The sequence below is a fragment of the Oncorhynchus kisutch genome, linkage group LG11, assembly GCF_002021735.2.
Source record: "Oncorhynchus kisutch isolate 150728-3 linkage group LG11, Okis_V2, whole genome shotgun sequence".
NCBI lineage: Eukaryota > Metazoa > Chordata > Actinopteri > Salmoniformes > Salmonidae > Oncorhynchus > Oncorhynchus kisutch.
In genome coordinates this window covers 17,750,879-17,775,214 of record NC_034184.2, presented here as the reverse complement: position 1 = coordinate 17,775,214, position 24,336 = coordinate 17,750,879, and the positions used below count along the sequence as shown (strand labels likewise).

General features: G+C 44.8%; 1 protein-coding gene across 1 annotated transcript in view; it reads right to left on the bottom strand.

Moving 5' to 3' along the window:
• gpr142 (G protein-coupled receptor 142) overlaps window positions 1–20,018 on the bottom strand; it is a 54,249-nt gene extending 34,231 nt beyond the window's left edge. Inside the window, 4 exon segments of the mRNA XM_031836491.1 lie at window positions 10,772–10,834; window positions 11,106–11,203; window positions 19,021–19,356; window positions 19,989–20,018. Of these exon segments, the coding sequence (XP_031692351.1) occupies window positions 10,772–10,834; window positions 11,106–11,203; window positions 19,021–19,356; window positions 19,989–20,018 (527 nt within the window).
• Window positions 20,019–24,336: the final 4,318 nt, after the last annotated feature.

Here is a 24,336-nt window from a genome sequence, read left to right as displayed (position 1 = left end):
GCCGGGGTACATGGCACCAGCCCTACGCCGTCTGTCCTGAGCTGCCAGAGCCGCCCGTCTGTCCTGAGCTGCCAGTCTATCAGGAGCTGCCGGAGCCGCCCGTCTGTCCTGAGCTGCCGGAGCCGCCCGTCTGTCCTGAGCTGCCAGAGCCGCCCGTCTGTCCTGAGCTGCCAGAGCCGCCCGTCTGTCCTGAGCTGCCAGAGCCGCCCGTCTATCCTGAGCTGCCAGAGCCTCCCGTCTGTCAGGGGATTCCAGGGCCGCCCGTCAGTCAGGAGCTGCCAGAGCCGCCCGTCAGCCAGGAGCTGCCAGACCGCCCGTCAGCCAGGAGCTGCCAGAGCCGTCAGTCAGCCAGGAGCTGCCGGAATCGCCCTTCACTCATTAAGCTGCCGGAGTCTCCCGCCTGTCCGGTGCTGCCGGAATCTCCCGTCCATTCGGGACCCGTGGCTTGGGTCCCCAGTCCGAGGTCGGCTGCGAGGGTCGCCACTCTAAAGAGGCCACGGAGGTGGTTAAAGAGGCGGAGAAAGACTATGGTGGAGTGGGGTCCATCTCCCGCGCCAGAGCCGCCACCATGGACAGACACCCACCCAGACCCTCCTCTATAGGTTCAGGTTTTGCGGCCGGAGTCCGCACCTTTTGGGGGGGGGGGGGGGGGGGGGTACTGTCACGTTCTGACCTTATTTCTGTTGTTATGTTTTTGTTTTAGTATGGTCAGGGCGTGAGTTGGGTGGGATGTCTATGTTCCTTTTTCTATGTTTTGGGATTTCTGTGTTTGGCCTGGTATGGTTCTCAATCAGAGGCAGCTGTCAATCGTTGTCCCTGATTGAGAACCATACTTAGGTAGCCTGGTTTCACTTTTGAGTGGTGGGACTTTTTCGATTTTCATTTGTTCATTCACGTTGTTATTTTGTATTTTTGTAGTGTTCAGTTTTATATATTAAAATGGACACTTAGCACGCTGCACAATGGTCCGAACTCTCTTACTCCTCGTCAGAAGAAGAGGACAATCATTGCAATTTGTCCCGTTATGGCTATCCTGCGGTGTTACATTGCAGATATGAGATGTGGCGGTGAGATGGGAGTGAGAGGGACTTCGAGGGGGTCAGAGATGTGGGGATCACCAGACCAATGTATTTTACTGGTGATTTGTCCCATTATGTCTCTCCTGTGGTTTCAGGTAGGACTGCAGATCAGAGAACACAGCAAGGAGGGCTAGGTGGGGGGTCGGAGATAGATGGGGATCGTCAGAGCGGAGCGGGGGTCTCCTCACCGTATGTACTATATGTTTACCATCCTACCTCCCCGCTTCTTGCACCACAGGCTCAGTCAAGTAGATAATGAACCCCAGAGCCATTGATCGTGCACAGGCATAGGTCGCTTTCAATCAGGCAGAGCTGATGGCCAGGGGCTGGGTGGTGCGTGGGAGGAAGAATATGCGTTAGGGGGGTCTTGGCACAAACACAAGAAGAGTGGATGCGAGATCTGCTTATTCTGAACGTACAGTTTTATGATACCTACTAATCTCTCTGCAAATATGCCCCATCACAGTCTAGTTTCAATCTACTCAGTCACTGCCTGCTACCTCCAACAGCTACAGAGGTCTCACTTCAGGGGTTGATGTCATTCGTTAAGAAGGAATGGTTTGTGTGTGTGTATGTGTTTTCAAGAAAGAATGAATCAGACAGAAATTAATCAGAGTTCTGTCCTTTCAAAGTCATAATATTTTATATTTTTCCAGGAGGTCACATTTAACAAGCTGTTTTATGATACCATCTCCTCACACTCACAGCAAGCTGTCTATGTCCCAAATGGCACCCTATTCCCTACATAGTGCACTGCTATTGACCAGAGCCCAATGGGCCCTAGTCAAAACTAGTGGGTTTTATAGGTAATAGAGTGTTATTTGGGACACAACCTGTCTCTCTCTCTCTCTCTGCCTCTAATGGTCAGATGTAAACCTGAGAGGAACCTGGCCTGTACTCTGTATTTTTCCATCTCTCGGTTATCCTGGATCCGAAGCCCTGCTGATATCTTGCACAGTCGGTCACACACACGCACACAGACACTCTATCTCACACAAACACACACACATACGCTCCAACCCCCACCTTTTTGTTTTTTCCCATGTTTAAGCAATTATTGCATTTCTGGGGTGGGCTATCAGCTGATCATCCCAATGCAGAAATCAGGTGTTCTGCTGCTGACAAACAGTCAAACTGCAATTGCCCCCTTTCCTGTCCCTGACCCATTATATAACTGGCTAAATGTCAAACATGCATGAAGTAAAGACAAGATTGAGAGCTCAGTTGAACTGTATGCACACGGAAATGATGTGGTTGAATTGTTGATGATCCCTTGTGTCCACATTATAACAGCCTTAGTCCATTATGGGTCTCTATAAGCATGGATATTCTTTTTTTCTGGATGAATGCTCTACTAAAAAAAAGGCATGTATAAAAAGGGACTTACTATGTCATGGATTGAATAATTTAGAATGCTTAGTTTAATTTATTTAATATGTAAGGCTATGAAGGATATTTTCCAGAAATAACACTTTGCTACGTGGCTATCTCTTTTAAGTTGTTTCCCATATACATGTAGGTCAGCGTTATCTCTGACTTCCAATGTCAGATTGGTTTTCTATCAGTTAATGTCATCTTTAGATTTATTTGATGTTGCCCTGAGGGACAAGCAGCTTTTTATTTCTCACTCAAGTGGATGATGTTAGAATGTCCTCCTTCCCGCATGAAAAAGTACTCCAGTATCACTACTCATCACCACTACACAAGATCTACACAAAACCTAGTGGGTTTACTACTTGATTGATATTGATTGATTATATACAGTGCCTTCAGAAGTTATTCACACCCAATGACTTTTTCCACATTTGCTTTAGCCTGAATTTAAAATGGATTAGATTGAATTTTTGTTTGTCATTGGCCTACACACAACACCCCATAATGTCAAAGTGGAAATGTTTACAAATTAATAAAAAATGAAAAGCTGAAACGTCTTGAGTCAATAAGTATTCAACCCCTTTGTTATGGAAAGCCTAAATATGTTCCGGAGTAGAAATGTACTTAACAAATCACGTAATATGGTGCATGGACTCACTCTGTGTGTAGTATTAGTGTTTAACATTCTTTTTTATGACTATCTCATCTCTGTACCCCACACATACAAATATCTGTAAGGTCCCGCAGTCGAGCAGTGAATTTCAAACACAGATTCAACCACAAGGACCAGGGAGGTTTTCCAATGCTTTGCAAAGAAGGGCCCCTATTGGTAAATGGGTAAACAACTTTTAAAAAGCAGACATTGAATATCCCTTTGAGCCTGGTGACATTTTTATTACACTTTGTATGGTGTATCAATACACCCAGTCACTACAAAGAAACAGGCATCCTTCCTAACTCAGTTGCCGGAGAGAAAGGAAACCACTCAGAGATTTCACTATGAGGCCAATGGTGACTTTAAAACAGTTACAGAGTTGAATAGCTGTGATAGGAGAAAACTGAGAATGGATCAACAACACTGTAGTTACTCCACAATATTAACCTAATTGACAGAGTGAAATGAAGGAAGCCTGTATAGAATACAATTATTCCTGTTTGCAACAAAGCACTAAAGCAATACTGCAAAAAATGTGGCAAAGCAAATAATATTTTGTCCTGAATACTAAGTGTTATGTCTGTGGCAAATCCAATCCAACACATTACAGAGCACATATTTTCATGCATAGTTGTGGCTGCATCATGTTATGGGAATACTTGTAATTGTTCAGGATTGGGAAGTTTTTCTGGATAAAAAAGAAACAGAATGGAGTTAAGAACAGGTAAAATCATTGGCCGAGTTCCAGTTTTGACTTAAATCTACTTGAAAATCTATGGCAAGACCTAAAAATGGTTGTATAGCAATGATCAACAACCAATTTGACAGAGCTTGAACATTTTTGGAAAGAATAATGTGCAAATGTTGCACAAACCATGTGTAGAAAGCTCTTACACTATGCCCAAACCGGATGCGTGCGTGCATCCACTTGCGTCATCGTGCGCAAATAGATTTTGTTCTCCTACACCAAAAGCGATAACGACACGCAGGTTGAAATGTCTAAACAAACTCTGAATCAATTATATTAATTTGGGGACAGGACGAAAAGCATTAAACATTTATGGCAATTGAGCTAGCTTGCTGTTGCTAGCTAATTTGTCCTATTTAGATAGATAGCTTGCTCTTACTAGCTAACTTGTACTGGGATGCAGGGATATACACATTGAGCTGTTATTTTACCTGAAATGCACAAGGTCCTCTTCTCCGACATTTAATCCACACATAAAACGGTCAACCGAATCATTTCTAGTCATCTCTCCTCCTTACAGAATTTTTCTTCTTTGGACATTTTATGGCGATTGGCAACTAACTTTCATAATAAGGTGTATTACCATAACCGACCTCAGTTCATCTTTCAATCACCCATGTGGGTGATGGCACGTGGGTATATGCTTCTAAAAGCCAATGCTGAGATGGGAGAGGCAGGACTTGCAGTGCATTCTGCGCCACAAATATAATACACTTCTATTTTAGCACCTGGCAATGCAGAGGCTCGTTGGCGCGTGCGAGCAATGTGGGTCCAATGCCTGAATAAAATGCATGTGTACATTTATTTTGCAATGCTCGTGCACGTGATGCGACTGGTGTGGTCAACATGTTGTGTTACAGCCTGAATTTAAAATGGATTAAAAAATATATTTTCTTGCCCATATACACACAATTACGGGGTATTGTGTGTATATAGGTGAGAATACAAATATATATATATATATATATATATATATTAAATACACTGTAACACAACAAAATGAAGGCACTGTACATGTATCTGTAACATGCTATACTATATTAAAGGATGGGAGCAAGTACTCACCTACACACATACATCGGTATGGTACTCCTGAAGAGCTCTCTCAACGTAGAGTCTTATCCTGGCAACCCCAGCCATTTCCACGGTCCCCAATCCAAGCAGACGTGATTGGTGGTGGTGCATTTGGTATTGCCTCCACAGGAAAGAAAACTGCAACCATCCTTGCATTCACCCTTGCTACACACTCCACAAACAATGTGACTTGTGTGCATCCGTCACTACGGCTGGGTAGAGTAGATTACTTAAAAGGCTGCTCTGTGCAATTAAAAGTCAAACTGGTCGTGGCATCTTTAACGATCCATCCATTTGAGCAGGATGCTGTGCAGATTGTTGCTCGCCCCTCAGACTTGCATCCCATAATCCCTGCCCCAATAATGAGTGCAGTGTAACACACAGGCAAATGACCTCACTTTCCTTTAGAGTAGATGTCAGTCTTTGGATAAGGCCCACTCAAACTTGAGTGGGCCACAACCATTTTTGTTCTACAACATCCACTGTGAGGAAATGTACGCTTTGAATGTTTTACTGTTCTTTCTTTTACCAGTGTTCACCAGATACTACAATCAGGATGAGATGACTTCCTTCTCTAGGGCAAATATGTAGCATACAAAATAATCTAACCGGTCCCTATATACTTTAGAGCACCCATTTGTTTTCTTGTTTCTGCAGCAGCAGTGTCGTCTGAACAGTGTCTAGTGAGTTACCTTTATCACTGAACCCTGCCCCTTTCATCATGTGATCGAATTGACTCAGCATGAAATATAATGTTTTGCCATTTTGAAATGTGGTTCCAACTTCAGATATGTTTTATTTCACCTTTATTTAACCAGGTAGGCCAGTTGAGAACACCTTTATTTAACCAGGTAGGCCAGTTGAGAACACCTTTATTTAACCAGGTAGGCCAGTTGAGAACACCTTTATTTAACCAGGTAGGCCAGTTGAGAACACCTTTATTTAACCAGGCAGGCCAGTTGAGAACACCTTTATTTAACCAGGTAGGCCAGTTGAGAACAAGTTCTCATTTACAACTGCAACCTGGCCAAGATAAAGCAAAAACAACAACACAGAGTTACACATAAACAAACGTACAGTCAATAACACAATATACAAATCTATGTACATTGTGTACAAATGTAGAAGAGTAGGGAGGTAAGGAAATAAACAGGCCATAGAGGCGAAATAATTAAAATTTAGCATTAATACTGTAGTGATAGATGTGCAGATGATGATGTGCAAGTAGAGATACTGGGGTGCAAAAGAGCAAGAGGGTAGTAATAATATGGGGGTGAGGTAGTTGGGTGTGCTATTTACAGATTGGCTGTGTACAGGTACAGCGATCGGTAAGCTGCTCTGAGAGCTGATGCTTAAAATTAGAGAGGTATAAGAGATATAAGACTCCAGCTTCAGAGATGTTTTGCAATTCGTTCCAGTCATTGGCAGCAGAGAACTGGAAGGAAAGGCGGCCAACGGAAGTGTTGGCTTTGGGGATGACCAGTGCAATATACCTGCTGAAGCGCGCTTCACAAAACAAATGGCATCATGAGGCAGGAAAATGATGTGGATATATTGATGATACATCTCAAGACAGTCAGGAAGTTAAAGCTTGGTCACAAATGGGTCTTCCAAATGGACAATGACCCCAAGCATACTTCCAAAGGTGGCAACATGGCTTAAGGACAACAAAGTCAAGGTATTGGAGTGGCCATCACAAAGCCCTGACCTCAATCCTATAAAAAAATTGTGGGCAGAACTGAAAAAGTGTGTGTGAACAAGGAGGCCTACAAACCTGACTCCGTTACACCAGCTCTGTCAGGAGGAATGGGCCAAAATTAACCCAACTTATTGTGGGAAGCTTGTGGAAGGGTACCTGAAATGTTTGACCTAAGTTAAACAATTTAAAGGCAATGCTCCCAAATACTAATTGAGTGTATGTAAACTTCTGACCCACTGGGAATGTGATGAAAGAAATAAAAGCTGAAATTAATCATCCTCTACTATTATTCTGACATTTCACATTCTTATAATAAAGTAGTGATCGTAACTGATCTAAGACAGGGAATTTTTTCCTCTGATTAAATGTCAGGAATTGTGAAAAACTGAGTTTAAATGTATTTGGCTAAGGGTTACGTAAACTTCCGACTTCAACTGTATATAAATGATGCACAGTTAGTACCTTCTACCACAATCTGCCATAACCATAACCATCAGGACAAGACCACAACGTAGCTCCAAGCCTTTTTAAACCTAGTCCAGGGGAGGCTCATGTCATTTGTAGTTGATGACATTCTATATTTCTCAGTTTTAGAATTAGGTACTTATTAGGCTATATATCGATGTATACCCAATGCAGCTCCTAATCTCTGATTCTCCACTGGGCGCACAATATCAAGTGCGCATATAGGTTACTTTGTGTGGCTTCAATCAAATGATCCATAGCCTATAGGCTATAGGCTACAAAGTTCATGCTCGGGGGAAGCACAGAGCAAAGTTATATTTCTAACGTAGCTGCTGGGATGGTGTAAAGAAAACTAGGCTGAATTACACACCGCAATGGATATTCCAACCCTGAGCACCGGCCTGCTCTGCCCTTGCTGATCAATAACGTTTTGTGTGCTGTCTAACCAATGGCTGTGCTATTTAGGCCTACATTGGCAGGCCTACGGAATCAAAGGCTTCTTCTGATTTATTTGTTGTTGATTAGGCCTAGTCCCAAAAAACGTTATTGCATGCGGACTAGCCTATAACCTATGTTCTGTTCAGTTTCAGAAGGAGAGCATGAAGATGAGAAGGAAGACCGAGGTCAACTTTGATATCTTGCACTACTATAATTTAATTTATTAATAAAAATATGTTTCTTACCCATGATGTATGCCTATTTATCAGTTATTGACCTCACAATAAGCCAGATTCAAGTAACTTACATTGTGATGCTGAAACTTGAAGAAGCAGCTGCGGGACAATCAATCGGAAATTGACAACTCATGGTGCTGAAAGTAGGCAAATTTGAGTAGCCATAATTTCAACCGTCTTTAATTAGACTTTACTAACAGCTTTGTGTTGGAGCCCCATTCTTCCTAGTTTAGAAATAAGAGGTAGACCTACCTGTTTGACAGATGAAATTAGGCTATATGCTGCTATATCCATAGATTTGTCAGTCAATTCCTCTACCCACCATGCACTCTTAAGGCTACCTTCCTGTCAGTGAAGGGCTGTTAAGTTTTAACCAAGACTGAATTGAGGGGTTATGATAGGCTTACTTTTAAAAACAAAAACAAAATATAAGCTTATTTTACTCCAATGTCTGCAAATAATTTAATTGTAAACAGTGTATTCATGGGTTGCAGGTTGCGTCATAATGTTATGAAGATTCTCTTGAGAACTGGTGACCTCTATACCAGCCAGTGTCTGAGGGAGGCCCGGGAAGATGATCAAAGACCCCAGCCACCCATGCCATAGACTTTCACTCTGTTACTGCACAGCAAGCGGTACTGGAGCGCAATATCTGGGACCAAAAGGCTCCTGAACAGTTTCTACCCCTAAGCCATAAGACTGCTGAACAGTTCATCAAATCGCCAACCGGACTATTTGCATTGACCCTTTATTTGCACTTACTCTCTTGCCCTGACTATATGCACACTCTCTGTACTGTACCCACACACTCACACATACTTACACTCCAACACACACACACACTACATATGCTCACACACACATGCATATTGACACATACGTGCACACACACACACACACACACACACTTTTACACTCTTCATGCTGCTGCTCTGTTAATTATCTATCCTGATTGCCTAGTCACGTCTACCTCTACCTACATGCCCATATTAGCTCAACTACCTCGTACCCCCTATGGTTGAGACATTTTTAGAACGTTCACAATAATGGCACAACCGTGTAACGGAGGTGCAACCCATGAATAGACTCAAAACAGGGTTCAAACCAGGGTCATCTAAATAGTCTACATACACCTTGCTCAGTCTTCACATTTTGCTGTCTTGAAATTAAATGTAGAAAGGGATTCATTTGAAATTTCTCCCTACAAATCTACACAACCTGCTCCACATTTTCAAAGTGAACAAACAATTATAGGACATTTTCCAAATCAACACAAAATAATGAATTTGTATGTTTTCACATCCCAGAGTTAACACTTGGTGGAAGCATCTTTGGCAGCTAATACAGCGGTGAATCATTTAGAATAAGATTTAATACATGAAAGTACAATATATAGACATCTTGGTTTGAATTTTCTTTCACATTGAAACGTGGAGTAGGTTGTGTAGATCAGGGGTAAAAATCTGATTTAATCCCTTTTTAGATACAATTTAAGGCAGCATAATGAGAACACAATGGGTGTAATGGTTGTGTAGACTTTGACTAGGCACTGTATATGGCTCTGGTTAAAACTATTATTTCAATCTCATGGATAGTCAGTCCATAGCTCTGTCTATAAATGTCTATGGTTACGTCTCTACAGCCCCATCCATCAGATGTTTACCAAAACAAGTGTCCTTAGTGTAGCTTTAAGGAAAATGGCAAGTAAAAACTATAAGAGAGTACATTATATTTATCCATTATTTTTGCAATGACTGATGGTTTCTAATACTGAAGCATTTGTTTAGCCATCAAATGTTTTTGTTTTTTAAATGATGTATGTTCATTCATTGTCTAGCTTTCATTTAAGTGATTGTTAGCAAGCTAATGAATGCTGTTACCATTGTCATTTCTACGTTTATATCTGGTTTTAATAACCCAAGGAGTATTTTTTTCAACCCCCCCAAAATGTTTTTTAAACATATTTTTTACCAACTGTAGACAACATAGGGGCCATTTTAAATCGTTTCGCGGGCCGGGCCTTGAGGTTGACACGTGACATTACATCTTCTCTGAAACTTAATTTCTGTGTCTGCTGTATTAGGTTAGTCAATCCAAGCCAAATACAGAGGACACAATACATCTAGGCATAGGTTTTGGTGTAGGATGCCTTCATAATCAGAGTAATGAATAAGAATTTGTTCTTAACTGACTTGCCTAAATAAATAAAGGTTAAATAAATGTTTAAAATGTTTAAAAATCAGGGCCTGTTTGTTGAGCCTTTGTTGATTGGTGACAAGTTATTACATAATCGTAGAAGTTGGGGTATAAGTAGACTTAGCTCTGCTAGTTGTAGAGATGTGTACATCTGTCGAGAGAAACAGGGGAAGAAGTAGTATGTGTCAACAGTGTGCGCAACTGGTAAACTGAAGTCAGGTGCAGGAAAGCAGAGATGAGTGAACAGGTACACTTTATTTGGCAGAAGGAAAACAGTCAGACGCAACTGCGTAATGACACTCCCGCCAAAGGCAAAAGCGAATAGCGCACTCGTCATACAAATAATGTACAGCATACAAAAACCAGCATGAGGCGTCACACATGACACGTAACGAACTATTACACACACAGACATGGGAGGAACAGAGGAATATATACACGTAGAGTGACGAGGGGATGCAAAACAGGTGTGCGGAAAAACAATACAAAACAAATGGAAAATGAAAGGTGGAGCGGCGATGGCTAGAAGACCGGTGACGTCGACCGCCGAGCACCGCCCGAACAAGAAGAGGAGCCGACTTCAGCGGGAGTCGCGATAGTACCCCCTCCCTGACGCGCGGCTCCAGCAGCGCACCGACACCGGCCTCGGGGACGTCCCGGAGGGCGAGGCGCAGGGCGATCCGGCCCGGAGATGGTGGAACTCCCGCAGCATTGAAGGATCCAACACGTCCTCCAACGGAACCCAGCACCTCTCCTCCGGACCGTACCCCTCCCACTCCATGAGGTACTGAAGGCCCCTCGCCCGACGCCTCGATGTCCAGAGGAGGCGGAGGAACCTGGAGACTCCTGGAGTGTCCAGCAATCACCGGCCTGAGGAGAGACACATGGAACAAGGGGTTAATACGGTAATCGTAATCGGGGGGAAGCTGTAACCTGTAACTAACCCCGTTCAGGGGTTAGGACTTTAAATGGCCCCACAAACCGCGGTCCCAGCTTCCAGCAGGGCAGGCGGAGGGGCAGGCTTCGGGTCGAGAGCCAGACCCGGTCCTGCAGTGCGAACACCGGGGCCTCACTGCGGTGGCGGTCTGCACTGGTTTTCTGACGCAGCACGGCCCGCTGGAGGTGAACATGGGCGGCGTACCATGTCTCCTCCGCGCGCCTGAACAAGTCGTCTACCACAGGAGCCTCGGTCTGACTCTGATGTCTAGGCGCCAGAACTGGCTGGTACCCCAGTACACACTGGAAGGGGGAGAGGTTAGTGGAGGAGTGGCGGAGCGAGTTCTGAGCCATCTCGGCCCAGGGCACGAACGCCGCCCACTCCCCCGGCCGGTCACAGAAACCTGCCCACATCCTGGTTCACTCTCTCCACCTGCCCATTACTCTCGGGATGAAACCCTGAAGTAAGGCTGATCGAGACCCCCAGACGTTCCATGAACGCCTTCCAGACCCTTGAAGTGAACTGCAGACCTCGATCAGACACTATATCCTCAGGTACCCCGTAGTGCCGGAAGACGTGCGTAAACAAGGTCTCCGCAGTCTGTAGGGCCATAGGGAGACCGGGCAGAGGGAGGAGACGGCAGGACTTAGAGAACCAATCCACAACGACCAGGATCGTGGTGTTTCCCTGTGAGGGAGGAAGATCGGTTAGAAAATCCACCGACAGGTGTGACCAAGGCTGTTGTGGAATGGGTAAGGGGTGTAGCTTCTCTCTGGGCAGGTGCCTAGGAGCCTTACACTGGGCACACACTGAGCAGGAGGAGACATAAACCCTCACGTCCTTGGCCAAGGTAGGCCACCAGTACTTCCCACTCAAACAGCGCACCGTCCGACTGATACCAGGATGACCAGAGGAGGGTGACGTGTGGGCCCAATAGATCAACCGGTCACGGACAGCGGACGGAACATACAGACACCCAGCGGGACACTGGAGGGGAGCGGGCTCTGCACGTAACGCCTGCTCAATGTCTGCGTCCAGCTCCCACAGCACCGGCGCTACCAGGCCGAGAGTATGGGAGTCTGATCCAAGGGCCACTCCTCAGTGTCATACAGCCGGGACAGTGCGTCTGCCTTCGCATTTTGGGAACCTGGTCTTTAGGACAGGGTGAAAACAAAACGGGTAAAAAAAACATGGATTCAGTCTCCTCGTTGCCCGGATGTAGTCCAGGTTGCGGTGGTCAGTGCAGGTGAGAAAAGGGTGTTTAGCCCCCTCAAGCCAATGTCTCCACGCCTTCAAAGCCTTGACCACAGCCAACAGCTCCTGGTCCCCCACATCAAATCAAATCAAATCAAATTTATTTATATAGCCCTTCGTACATCAGCTGATATCTCAAAGTGCTGTACAGAAACCCAGCCTAAAACCCCAAACAGCAAGCAATGCAGGTGTAGAAGCACGGTGGCTAGGAAAAACTCCCTAGAAAGGCCAATACCTAGGAAGAAACCTAGAGAGGAACCAGGCTATGTGGGGTGGCCAGTCCTCTTCTGGCTGTGCCGGGTGGAGATTATAACAGAACATGGCCAAGATGTTCAAATGTTCATAAATGACCAGCATGGTCGAATAATAATAAGGCAGAACAGTTGAAACTAGAGCAGCAGCATGGCCAGGTGGACTGGGGACAGCAAGGAGTCATCATGTCAGGTAGTCCTGGGGCATGGTCCTAGGGCTCAGGTCCTCCGAGAGAGAGAAAGAAAGAGCGAAGGAGAGAATTAGAGAACGCACACTTAGATTCACACAGGACACCGAATAGGACAGGAGAAGTACTCCAGATATAACAAACTGACCCCAGCCCCCCGACACATAAACTACTGCAGCATAAATACTGGAGGCTGAGACAGGAGGGGTCAGGAGACACTGTGGCCCCATCCGAGGACACCCCCGGACAGGGCCAAACAGGAAGGATATAACCCCACCCACTTTGCCAAAGCACAGCCCCCACACCACTAGAGGGATATCTTCAACCACCGACTTACCATCCTGAGACAAGGCTGAGTATAGCCCACAAAGATCTCCGCTACGGCACAACCCAAGGGGGGGGGGGGCGCCAACCCAGACAGGATGACCACAACAGTGAATCAACCCACTCAGGTGACGCACCCCCTCCAGGGACGGCAAGAGAGAGCCCCAGCAAGCCAGTGACTCAGCCCCTGTAATAGGGTTAGAGGCAGAGAATCCCAGTGGAAAGAGGGGAACCGGCCAGGCAGAGACAGCAAGGGCGGTTCGTTGCTCCAGAGCCTTTCCGTTCACCTTCCCACTCCTGGGCCAGACTACACTCAATCATATGACCCACTGAAGAGATGAGTCTTCAGTAAAGACTTAAAGGTTGAGACCGAGTTTGCGTCTCTGACATGGGTAGGCAGTCCGTTCCATAAAAATGGAGCTCTATAGGAGAAAGCCCTGCCTCCAGCTGTTTGCTTAGAAATTCTAGGGACAATTAGGAGGCCTGCGTCTTGTGACCGTAGCGTACGTGTAGGTATGTACGGCAGGACCAAATCAGAGAGATAGGTAGGAGCAAGCCCATGTAATGCTTTGTAGGTTAGCAGTAAAACCTTGAAATCAGCCCTTGCTTTGACAGGAAGCCAGTGTAGAGAGGCTAGCACTGGAGTAATATGATCAAATTTTTTGGTTCTAGTCAGGATTCTAGCAGCCGTATTTAGCACTAACTGAAGTTTATTTAGTGCTTTATCCGGGTAGCCAGAAAATAGAGCATTGCAGTAGTCTAACCTAGAAGTGACAAAAGCATGGATTAATTTTTCTGCATCATTTTTGGACAGAAAGTTTCTGATTTTTGCAATGTTACGTAGATGGAAAAAAGCTGTCCTTGAAATGGTCTTGATATGTTCTTCAAAAGAGAGATCAGGGTCCAGAGTAACACCGAGGTCCTTCACAGTTTTATTTGAGACGACTGTACAACCATTAAGATTAATTGTCAGATTCAACAGAAGATCTCTTTGTTTCTTGGGACCTAGAACAAGCATCTCTGTTTTGTCCGAGTTTAATAGTAGAAAGTTTGCAGCCATCCACTTCCTTATGTCTGAAACACATGCTTCTAGCGAGGGCAATTTTGGGGCTTCACCATGTTTCATTGAAATGTACAGCTGTGTGTCATCCGCATAGCAGTGAATGTTTACATTATGTTTTCGAATAACATCCCCAAGAGGTAAAATATATAGTGAAAACAATAGTGGTCCTAAAACGGAACCTTGAGGAACACCGAAATTTACAGTTGATTTGTCAGAGGACAAACCATTCACAGAGACAAACTGATATCTTTCCGACAGATAAGATCTAAACCAGGCCAGAACATGTCCGTGTAGACCAATTTGGGTTTCCAATCTCTCCAAAAGAATGTGGTGATCGATGGTATCAAAAGCAGCACTAAGGTCTAGGAGCACGAGGACAGATGCAGAGCCTCGGTCCGATGCCATTAAAATGTCATTTACCACCTTCACAAGTGCCGTCTCAGTGCTATGATGGGGTCTAAAACCAGACTGAAGCATTTCGTATACATTGTTTGTCTTCAGGAAGGCAGTGAGTTGCTGTGCAACAGCCTTCTCTAAAATTTTTGAGAGGAATGGAAGATTCGATATAGGCCGATAGTTTTTTATATTTTCTGGGTCAAGGTTTGGCTTTTTCAAGAGAGGCTTTATTACTGCCACTTTTAGTGAGTTTGGTACACATCCAGTGGATAGAGAGCCGTTTATTATGTTCAACATAGGAGGGCCAAGCACAGGAAGCAGCTCTTTCAGTAGTTTAGTTGGAATAGGGTCCAGTATGCAGCTTGAAGGTTTAGAGGCCATGATTATTTTCATCATTGTGTCAAGAGATATAGTACTAAAACACTTGAGCGTCTCTCTTGATCCTAGGTCCTGGCAGAGTTGTGCAGACTCAGGACAACTGAGGTTTGGAGGAATACGCAGGTTTAAAGAGGAGTCCGTAATTTGCTTTCTAATAATCATAATCTTTTCCTCAAAGAAGTTCATGAATTTATCACTGCTAAAGTGAAAGTCATCCTCTCTTGGGGAATGCTGCTTTTTAGTTAGCTTTGCGACAGTATTCAAAAGGAATTTCGGATTGTTCTTATTTTCCTCAATTAAGTTAGAAAAATAGGATGATCGAGCAGCAGTAAGGGCTCTACGGTACTGCACGGTGCCGTCCTTCCAAGCTAGTCGGAAGACTTCCAGTTTGGTGTGGCGCCATTTCCGTTCCAATTTTCTGGAAGCTTGCTTCAGAGCTCGGGTATTTTCTGTGTACCAGGGAGCTAGTTTCTTATGAGACATTTTTTTTGTTTTTAGGGGTGCAACTGCATCTAGGGTATTGCGCAAGGTTAGATTGAGATCCTCAGTTAGGTGGTTAACTGATTTTTGTCCTCTGGCGTCCTTGGGTAGGCAGAGGGAGTCTGGAAGGACATCAAGGAATCTTTGTGTTGTCTGTGAATTTATAGCACGACTTTTGATGTTCCTTGGTTGGGGTCTAAGCAGATTATTTGTTGCAATTGCAAACGTAATAAAATGGTGGTCCGATAGTCCAGGATTATGAGGAAAAACATTAAGATCCACCACATTTATTCCATGGGACAAAACTAGGTCCAGCGTATGACTGTGACAGTGAGTGGGTCCAGAGACATGTTGGACAAAACCCACTGAGTCGATGATGGCTCCGAAAGCCTTTTGGAGTGGGTCTGTGGACTTTTCCATGTGAATATTAAAGTCACCAAAGATTAGAATATTATCTGCTATGACTACAAGGTCCGATAGGAATTCAGGGAACTCAGTGAGAAACGCTGTATATGGCCCAGGAGGCCTGTAAACAGTAGCTATAAAAAGTGATTGAGTAGGCTGCATAGATTTCATGACTAGAAGCTCAAAAGACGAAAATGTCATTTTTTTTTTTGTAAATTGAAATTTGCTATCGTAAATGTTAGCAACACCTCCGCCTTTGCGGGATGCACTGGGGATATGGTCACTAGTGTAGCCAGGAGGTGAGGCCTCATTTAAAACAGTAAATTCATCAGGCTTAAGCCATGTTTCAGTCAGGCCAATCACATCAAGATTATGATCAGTGATTAGTTCATTGACTATAATTGCCTTTGAAGTAAGGGATCTAACATTAAGTAGCCCTATTTTGAGATGTGAGGTATCATGATCTCTTTCAGTAATGACAGGAATGGAGGTGGTCTTTATCCTAGTGAGATTGCTAAGGCGAACACCGCCATGTTTAGTTTTGCCCAACCTAGGTCGAGGCACAGACACGGTCTCAATGGTGATAGCTGAGCTGACTACACTGACTGTGCTAATGGCAGACTCCACTATGCTGGCAGGCTGGCTAACAGCCTGCTGCCTGGCCTGCACCCTATTTCATTGTGGAGCTAGAGGAGTTAGAGCCCTGTCTATGTTGGTAGATAAGATGAGAGCACCCCTCCAGCTAGGATGGAGTCCGTCACTCCTCAGCAGGTCAGGCTTGGTCCTGTTTGTGGGTGAGTCCCAGAAAGAGGGCCAATTATCTACAAATTCTATCTTTTGGGAGGGGCAGAAAACAGTTTTCAACCAGCGATTGAGTTGTGAGACTCTGCTGTAGAGCTCATCACTCCCCCTAACTGGGAGGGGGACAGAGACAATTACTCGATGCCGACACATCTTTCTAGCTGATATGCACGCAGAAGCTATGTTGCGCTTAGTGATTTCTGACTGTTTCATCCTAACATCGTTGGTGCCGACGTGGATAACAATATCTCTATACTCTCTACACTCGCCAGTTTTAGCTTTAGCCAGCACCATCTTCAGATTAGCCTTAACGTCGGTAGCCCTGCCCCCGGGTAAACAGTGTATGATCGCTGGATGATTCGCTTTAAGTCTAATACTGCGGGTAATGGAGTCGCCAATGACTAGAGTTTTCAATTTGTCAGAGCTAATGGTGGGAAGCTTCGGCGTCTCAGACCCCGTAACGGGAGGAGTAGAGACCAGAGAAGAATCGGCCTCTGACTCCGACCCGCTGCTTAATGGGGAAAACTGGTTGAAAGTTTCTGTCGGCTGAATGAGCGACACCGGTTGAGCGTTCCTACAGCATTTCCTTCCAGAAACCGTGAGAAAGTTGTCCGGCTGCGGGGACTGTGCCAGGGGATTTACACTACTATCTGTACTTACTGGTGCCACAGACGCTGTTTCATCCTTTCCTACACTGAAATTACCCTTGCCTAACGATTGCGTCTGAAGCTGGGCTTGCAGCACAGCTATCCTCGCCGTAAGGCGAGTACAGCGGCTGCAATTAGAAGGCATCATGTTAATGTTACTACTTAGCTTCGGCTGTTGGAGGTCCTGACGAATCGTGTCCAGATAAAGCGTCCGGAGTGAAAAAGTTGAGGAAAAAATAAATAAATATATGAACGGTAATTAAAAAGTGAAAACCGTAAAGTTGTCAGGTAGCAAAACAGGTTAGCAACAAAACGCACAGCAACTCGAAAACAAGCCTGCAAGTTGTGACCGGAAATGACGTCAGACGTCAGACGCTCAAACTGAATGAGATCATCATAGTTTTGTCCTCGGTGGCGTGCCCGAGCTAGCGAGAGCACGGCTCCTATCACAGCCTCGGACCAGTCCACCTCCACTATGAACGCCAAAGAGGGATCCGGATGGGCCAGCACGGGAGCCGAGGTAAACAGAGCTCTTAGGTGACCATAGCCCTGTCCGCCTCAGCCGACCACCGCAAATGTACCAGTCCCCCCTTCAGCAGTGAGGTAATGGGAGCCGCTACCTGATTAAAACCCCGGATAAACCTCCGGTAGTAATTGGCAAAAGCTAGAAACCGCTGCACCTCCTTTACCGTGGTGGGAGTCTGCCAATTACGCACAGCTGAAATGCAGTCACTCTCCATCTCCACCCCTGAGGTAGAAATGTGGTACCCTAGGAAGGAGATGGACTGTTGGAAGAACAGGCATTTCTCAGCCTTGACGTACAGGTCATGCTCCAATAGACGACCAAGCACACAGCACACCAGGGACACATGCTCGGAGCGTGTAGCGGAGTATATCAGAATGTCATCAATATACACCACTACACCCTGCCCGTGCAGGTCCCTGAAAATATCGTCTACAAAGGCTTGGAAGACTGATGGAGCATTCATCAACCCGTACGGAATGACGAGGTACTCATAACGGCCTGAGGTAGTACTGAAAGCGGTCTTCCACTCGTCTCCCTCCCGGAAACGCACCAGGTTGTAAGCGCTCTTGAGATCTAGCTTGGTGAAGAAGAGCGCCCCGTGTATTGACTCAATCGCTGTGGCTATGAGAGGTAGTGGGTAACTGTACCTCACAGTCATCTGGTTTAGACCTCAAAAGACAATACACGGGCGCAGACCTCCCTCCTTCTTCACAAAAAAGAAACTCGAGGAGGCGGGTAAAGTGGAGGACCGAATGTATCCCTGACACAGGGATTCGGAGACATATTTATTCCATCGCCGCCGTCTCCGCCTGTGACAGGGGATACACGTGACTCCTGGAAAGTGTGGCGTCTACCAGGTGATATATCACACAATCCCCCTGTCGATGGGGTGGTAATTGAGTCACCTTCTTTTTGGAGAAGGCGAGAGCCAAATCGGCATATTCAGGGGGAATGCGCATGGTGGAGACCTGGTCTGGACTTTCCACCGTAGTAGCACCAACGGAAACCCCTAAACACCTCCCCGAGCACTCCCGGGACCACCCAGTGAGAGCCCTCTGTTGCCATGAAATGGTGGGGCCATGACGAGCTAACCAGGGGAAATGCAGGAGAGTCAATGAGGAAGAGACTGATTCTCTCCTCGTGACCCCCCTGCGTCACCATGCCCAGGGGAGTGGTGGCCTCCCTAATCAACCCGACCGTAATGGTCGACTGTCCAAAGCGTGAACTGGGAAAAGCTTAACCACTGGAACAATGGGATCCCTAAACTATGGGCGAATGCTCTGTCAATAAAATTCCCAGCCACGCCTGAATCGACAAGCGCCTTATGCTGGGAATGCAGGGAAAAATCCGAAAATTGTACATGCACAAACAGGTGTACAACAGAGAGCTCTGGATAAGGGTGGTACAGGCTCACCTGGGGTGACGCCAGAGTGCCCAGCCTGCTGCCTCGACCCCCAGATGAACCAACCTGGCACCGACCGGCAGTGTGACCTCTGCGGCCACAGATGGTGCATGTGAAGGCCCCTCCTCTCCATAGGCACCAGAGCGGTGGTGCTGGGAGTGGGAACCCAGCACCACCGAATGGACAGGTCCACCAGCTGGTCGAAAGTGAGGGTGGTATCCCTGCAGGCCAACTCCCGATGGACATCCTCGCGCAGGCTGCAGCGGTAGTGGTCGATAAGGGCGGCCAGGGCCCGAAATTCCAGGGCGAGAGACACAAGACGAGGGCGGACACCCTCTCCCTTCCCGAGGGAGTCGGGTAAACAGTGGTCAGATATAGGTCCAGCTGTAGTAGGAAACCTTGGCAGCGTGCCGCCGTCCTATCATATTCCCTGGGAAGGGCGAGACGCATCCCACTGGGACCGGGTACAGGAGGGACGAGTAGTGGTAACCCCTGTTGTGCTGGTGGAAGCGCTGGAGGGACTCTCTGTCTCTCCCGGCGGTCTATGGTCTGGATTTATATATATATATATATATACGTATACTCTTCTGAGGGTAAGATGTATTGGTCCTCCAATGTCAAAATGTACAAAACATTACAGCTCTCGTGTTATAGTTTAGGCCAAACTAAATAAGTGGAGATTGTTTGCTACAATGAGAAGGAGCGGCGATGGGATAGAAGACCGTTGACGTCGAGCCCCACCCGAACAAGGAGAGGAGACGACTTCGGCGGGAGTCGTGACAGTATGGGAGGACATGAATATGTAAACTTGATGTCCTGCTGGAAAATGTCCTGGAAAAGGTTAAATGGATAGTTCACCCAAATTACAAAATTACATATTAGTTTCCTTACCCTGTAAGCAGTCTATGGACAAGGTATGCCAGCAATACATGCTTTGGTTTAGTTCCCCTGGCACTATTTACAAATGCTTACGTGTTTGGGAACAGTGCCAACCACTGCCATGGAAACTTAACCAAAGCATGGATTGCTGTCATATCTTATCCATAGACTGCTTACAGGGTAAGTAAACTAATGTGCAATTTTTTGTCATTTGTGGGAACTATCCCTTTAAGACGAGCTTGATCTCCAAATACCTGAGTTATTTTCTGTTTGTTCCTAGTTAAGGCCTATCTGAGTGATAATGCAGTAAGGCGACATCCCAAATGGCACCCGATCCCCTATATAGTGCACTACTTTTGACCAGAGGCCTGCTGTCATACCTTGTCCAAGGAATAGGGTGCCAATTGAGATGCAGCCTTAGAGCTTACAGTGCTGGTTCCTGCATGTTATCAGACTCATACCACTGCAATGACACTCCTCTTGGCTGACACATCCCATAAAAATGTACTCACAGATACCTTGATGGTGTCCCAAATGCCTTACCTATATAGTGCACTACTTTTGACCAGGGCTCTATATATAGGGATAAGGTAGCCTAGTAGTTAAGAGATTTGGGCCAGTAACTGAAACGTCACTGGTTTGATTCCCAGAGCCAACTAGGTGGAAAATCTTTCTATGTTCCCTTGAGCAAGGCACTTAAATCTAATTGCGCTGGTAAGAGTGTCTGCTAAAATGTGTTTCCTTTTGGGCAGGGTTGTGACGACATCAGTATCACAATACACAGTGGTATAATGGCAAGGAAACAAAACATGAAGTAGTTTTAAATTCTTTAGGAAAACTGCCCTAATGTTGGAAACAAACATCATTATAATTTTTTGTTGGCTTTTATTTTTATTTTTTTATTTTTTTACTTATATCACATAATATTTTACATGGAAAATCAAATATCGCGATACTGGTATTATCAAAACCCTACTTTTGGGAGGGATTTCTCGTCTTCGGTGTGTTTTGTGTAAATAATGAATTGTCACAGAAGTGCTTTCTCTGATAGGGAGCCATTAGGTGGAATGAGCTGATTTGCTATGCGAATGAATTCATCTGTTAACCTACAATGTGTACATACACTAATGTGATTGGTTAAAAACAACATCTTACAGTAAACAGAATTAATTTAGTAGTTAGTTCATTAACACAGATATTAGTTAGCAGGGGTTTAAAAATGACAAAACAAGCAATCAGACACACACACACACACACACACCCACAAACTCAAACAGTCAAAACAAGATACAGAGAATCAAATCAAATCAAATTTATTTATATAGCCCTTCGTACATCAGCTGATATCTCAAAGTGCTGTACAGAAAGCCAGCCTAAAACCCCAAACAGCAGGCAATGCAGGTGTAGAAGCACGGTGGCTAGGAAAAACTCCCTAGAAAGGCCAAAACCAAGGAAGAAACCTAGAGAGGAACCAGGCTATGTGGGGTGGCCAGTCCTCTTCTGGCTGTGCCGGGTGGAGATTATAACAGAACATGGCCAAGATGTTCAAATGTTCATAAATGACCAGCATGGTCGAATAATAATAAGGCAGAACAGTTGAAACTGGAGCAGCAGCACAGTCAGGTGGAAGTTGAAACTGGAGCAGCAGCATGGCCAGGTGGACTGGGGACAGCAAGGAGTCATCATGTCAGATAGTCCTGGGGCATGGTCCTAGGGCTCAGGTCAGTTGAAACTGGAACAGCAGCATGGCCAGGTGGACTGGGGACAGCAAGGAGTCATCATGTCAGGTAGTCCTGGGGCATGGTCCTAGGGCTCAGGTCCTCCGAGAGAGAGAAAGAAAGAGAAGGAGAGAATTAGAGAACGCACACTTAGATTCACACAGGACACCGAATAGGACAGGAGAAGTACTCCAGATATAACAAACTGACCCCAGCCCCCCGACACATAAACTACTGCAGCATAAATATAATGACTTTATCATCAGGGCGAAGGGAAGGGATCTCTTTATCTGGTGAGGACTCACAGATGGACATCATTATCTTCAGACTGTTTCCATGACGAATGCAAGGACTAATGTTGATGCCAAGAGTTAGATAGCACAGAGGCTATGAGGCTGTGACTCCTTTCGATCATACAGACAAGCAGACGTTTTGTGTTTGACGTGAAGTGAGCCTACCCTCTTGTGGCAATAGGATGCTAGTATTGATGATTGGCTAGTATTGATGATTGGTTTTGATTATACATTTTGCACAATGGGTTTATTGTGTATTTTCTGAGTTCTGGCACAACAATGTATATCTGAACACACATTAGGAAAGAGAGGGAAAAAATAGAGGAGAGGGAAAAAAGAGGAGAGCTTTCTCTGAGACCCATCCCAGAGTACTGGGTACTTGCCCACATGGTTAAAGTCCATGCACTCTCTGCTGACCAGGAATTTGTTCTTTGGGATCCCAGCCATACAATTTTGCCCCCTCTCCTCTCTGCTCTCCTAAAAGCCTAATTAAAAACCCAAAAGACAATGTGACTTCCTGCTTGGATGGTTATTGCCTTTGACAGGTTCATCATACATAATCAATAATCACCCCAGGACAGCCAGAATAGACTAAGGTCAACATTGATATGATACTGGACCACTGACTGCTACTGCTGCTGCTTCCGCAGCCAACCATTGATTATATTCTGCCTGGACTATCATGTTAAAGTTTGGGTCTTTGTGGAATCTTGGGGTAAATTAAAGCCAGTGCATGTTTAACCGGCAGAAAATGAATGGGGGCAGTGTACATTTTTATGCCGTTCCCTAACCCTATATACTGTCTGTATATTTCCTTTGTCTATCTTCGATTATGTGTTATCTATGCACAGAGCCACAACCAAAATGTTAATGGGGAAAATAAAGTCATTATCTTATCTAACCCTTACCTTAACCTTACTCTTTCCTAAACCTAACATTAATCCATTTTATTTCTTAGGGGAGAATGGGGTAAGTTGAGCCATTTTTTTAATTCAGTAAAGAATATAGTATTCTTTCTAACAAAGATATCTACATTCAGCATGTTGTGTATCCCTGGAAATAATCAGCATTCATGTAAACATAACCGGTTTGAAAACATAGCTTGTCCATAAAAAGTGGTCTCGTGGCGGTAAGTTGAGCCGCGAGACAAGCTAAGTTAACCTGCCTGCCTACAAATTTCTGTACAGAATTAAATATTACCACTACAATGTCTATCTTTACTTCCTAAACACTTAATTCAACACATTCACAATTGAATGTTGTCTTGTAATCATGTTCAGCATCTTTTAACACAGGCTTAACACCTAACAAACACTTTTAACATAGGCCAGGCCCTGTTGTTACCTCATATTGGGGTGGCAGGTAGCTTAGTGGTTAGAGCATTGGACTTGTAACCAAAAGGTTGCAAGATTGAATCCCTGAGCTGACAAGGTAAAAATCTGTTTTTCTTTCCCTGAACAAGGCAGTTAACCCACTGTTCCGAGGCCATCATTGAAAATAAGAATTTGTTCTTAACTGACCTGCATAGTTAAATAAAGGTAAAAATATATATATATTCCAGTGATAGTGCCTTGGAACAAAAAACATCTAATTGCTCAACTTACCTCATGGCCAACATTTTAACTATATATCTCAGGATGCACTGTCATACTATGTTTAGGACCTCATATTGAAGCTTATGGAGACCCCAATTTATGTATAGAAAAATTGTTAAATTATCTACTTTGGTTTAGATACAAGCATCATGAAACCACTAACACAAAAAAATTATTTGACTTTCAAAAAATTCTGTTTTTTGTACCTAACTTGTTTAACACTTTTTCCATTTGGTTGGTTCCTTCACAAACTCCATGAAATGATAACATCTTCTTAAATATTTTGTCAAATTATTAATTTGGTGTATATATTCCTAGAAACAACCTTACCCATTTGGCTTAATGTACCCCACTCTCCCCTATGCCTAAACTTAAATTATCATTCTTTAGTGGGGTCATAAGATCTGTTTTGTCTGTGTATAGGTCACATTCCAAAATATGTTTGCTCTACACAAACAGATGGAACGATTGACCATTGATTGCCTCATTTATTGTCTCTCTAATTAATTAAACGTGATCTCGCCTGAAGCCTTAGATACATTATTGGCTTGGGTCACTGTGTCACGCATAGGGACTGAGCTCGCTGGTAACACTGACACACAAACACATATACAATGTAATGTGCAGACTAACACTACCAAACCTAGTCAATACGTTCAAATGGCCTCAATTGTCCCATTTGTATAGTAACCTGATGATGCCAGCATACTAGCTATGATTAAATAATGGAATGAGATATACTGTATATTATTTAGAAAATGTTGATATTTTGGTTGGCTCAGAGCAGGCCACACGCACACACACATGTACTAACACACACACACGAACAAACACG